Source organism: Nicotiana attenuata, unplaced genomic scaffold (genome assembly GCF_001879085.1).
Source record: "Nicotiana attenuata strain UT unplaced genomic scaffold, NIATTr2, whole genome shotgun sequence".
Lineage (NCBI taxonomy): Eukaryota > Viridiplantae > Streptophyta > Magnoliopsida > Solanales > Solanaceae > Nicotiana > Nicotiana attenuata.
Genome location: NW_017679370.1, coordinates 4,800 through 7,442, shown reverse-complemented (window position 1 = coordinate 7,442; position 2,643 = coordinate 4,800). Strand labels below are relative to the sequence as shown.

Sequence of the window (2,643 nt, the reverse complement as noted above, 5' to 3'; positions counted from 1 at the left end):
CCCCCCCCAAAAAAAAAAAAAAAAACAGTGGCTTTCTGGTATTAAAAAGGTACTAAAAAAATCATCCTACACTTTCCTACTTAAAAGAATCCAAGGAAAAAGAAGACGTACGACATAAGGTCTTTAATGTTTAATCTCTATAATATTCCTTTATTCACCTTGGATTCCTGTCTCACCCTGCCTCATTGCCATTAGCTGGAATATATATCTTATTTTTTAATTTTAATAATAGGCTACGTAGATACATTTAATTGGGTCAATTACATAGAATTGTTGAACTAAAATTTTTAACAAAAAAAATCACTCAACTTTCACCAATAAGCATAGGCGGATTCAGACTTTGAAGTTTATGAGTTCCTATAACGATTTCACATTATCAGTTAGGTTCACAATCAAATATTTATAGATATTTAATAAAAAATTTAATACATATACAAGGACCGTGTAAAAGTAACTGGGTTCCCAGGAACCCGCACGCTACCCTCTAGATCCGCCACTGCCAATAAGTATCCTAAATAGCAATAAAGCTATTGAAGGTTGGCCGGAACTCATCCAAGCACATTTTAAAATCACCACTTTTTCTATAATTATAAAAATTATTTCACAAGTTGAGTTTTTATGTTCTTATTGGTAAATTTATTCAATGATGATTGATGAGGTTGACATATTTGAACTAGAGAAAAAATATCTAGTTTACTTCTCATATGTGGATAATTGATCAAACAAAAGAAGGAAATATTTTTAGCAGTACAGAGACATAAGTACTTTATTAGTTTGTAAAAAATTAGATGCATATCACAAGGAACACCAAAAAATGCTCTCATGTGGTGAATCATATAAATCAAAGGGTATTCAACTAAACACTTATTATCAAAAAAATTATATTACATATATAGATCAAATTGTTACAAAATATTTAGTAAATGTGGATACTCCCACTACTTTCACCCATGATGTAAATTACCTCCCACTACTCATCACCATTATGATTGTAACTCCCACACCTCCATAACCCCTCCCCATGATCTCAATTGTTAATGTCATGTTTAAGACAATGATTTTGTAACCTTCATATGTAATAGTATAAATAGAGGCATGAAATGTGAGATGGAAGACACTTGAACACTTGATGAAATAAGAAAGTTATCTCTTCTTCTATTATTCTACTTATCTTCTTGTTTTATATTGTTACTTTGAGCTACATTTTTTAACACGTTATCAGCGCGAAGTTGAGCTCTTTTCGTTGTTCAGGTATATTTGTTCATTTTGTTTTTTTTTTCGTTGTATATTTTGATTTCATGATTTAGTGTCTTTAATATGCCGTNTCTCTAGATATATGTAAAAATAAAGAATTCTATGTTTCTTTATTTTAAGTTATTTGCATGATTGTCATGTGAAAGTTGCTAATTTTTGTGTTAATAGAATTAATTGAGAGAAGATATTTTGTTCTAGTTAACATCAAAGATATACTAATAATTTGAAGAAAAAAAATAGTATTCNAAAAATAGTATTCTTTTCTATGGAATTATCACTTTAGTGTATATATAGATCACAAATTTGATATTATGTCAATTTTTAAGATTCTTTATGCTATTATCCTAATGATTTTTAATTAGTTATCTTCTTTGATAGTTTTTACTATGTCGAATTTGTCAAAGCTTGAGTTTGTGGCACTTGACATTTCTGGAAAGAATTACCTATCATGGGTTCTCGATGCTGAGATTCACTTAGCCGCTAAAGGCTTTGGTAACACCATTACTCAGGGTAATGAGGCATCAAGCCAGGACAAAGCGAAGGCCATGATTTTCCTTCGTCATTATTTGGATGAAGGTTTGAAGGTTGAATATTTGACAGTGAAAGATCCACTTGAATTGTGGACTGGCCTGAAGGAAAGGTATGATCACCTTAAGGCTACGGTATTGCCAAGGGCTCGATATGAGTGGATGCACCTACGGTTGCAAGATTTTAAGACCGTAAGTGAGTATAACTCTGTTGTATTTCGAATAACTTCCCAATTGAAATTATGTGGGGAAGTTATGAATGATGAGGATTTGCTTAAAAAGACTCTTACGACTTTTCATGCCTCAAATATGGTATTACAGCAGCAATACCGTGAAAGGGGTTTTAAAAAGTATTCTGAATTGATCTCATGCCTTCTGGTGGCTGAGCAACATAATACCCTTTTGCTGAAAAATCATGAAGCCCGTCCCACAGGGTCAGCTCCGCTTCCTGAAGCGAATATGGCAGTTAGACGTGATAAGTCTGAATAAGACAGAATAATAATCATGGCCATATGAATGTACGTGGGCATGGCAATGGTAAGAGACGATATAATAGTCGTCATCATGGTGGTCATGGCAAACGAGAGAACAATATGGTTTCTCAAAAAAATCCTTCAAGAGGCAAAAGCGGTAACTGCCACCGCTGTGGCATGAAAGGTCATTGGAAAACTGAATGTCGTGCACCTGAGCATTTTGTCAGGCTTTATCAAAACTCCATCAAAAGAAAGGCAAATAATGTTGGAGCATCTTCTGCTAATGCCCTAGTGGAGCCACACTTGACCTTTAAAAATGATTTTGAGGCAGGGCCTTCAAACAAAAATGATGACAATGCCGAGGCAAATCTTGCTTTGAATGATGATGA

The 2,643-nt window shown here is 33.5% G+C and overlaps 1 protein-coding gene across 1 annotated transcript; it reads left to right on the top strand.

Moving 5' to 3' along the window:
• The first annotated feature begins 1,640 nt into the window (after window positions 1-1,640).
• On the top strand, window positions 1,641-2,270 carry LOC109221745. The gene has a single exon (XM_019386197.1). It carries the CDS (start codon window positions 1,641-1,643, stop codon window positions 2,268-2,270), a length of 630 nt encoding a protein of 209 aa, XP_019241742.1.
• Window positions 2,271-2,643: the final 373 nt, after the last annotated feature.

Coding starts and splice junctions, on each gene's coding strand:
- LOC109221745 (XM_019386197.1), top strand. CDS start 1,641: ATGTCGAATTTGTCAAAGCTTGAGTTTGTGGCACTTGACATTTCTGGA.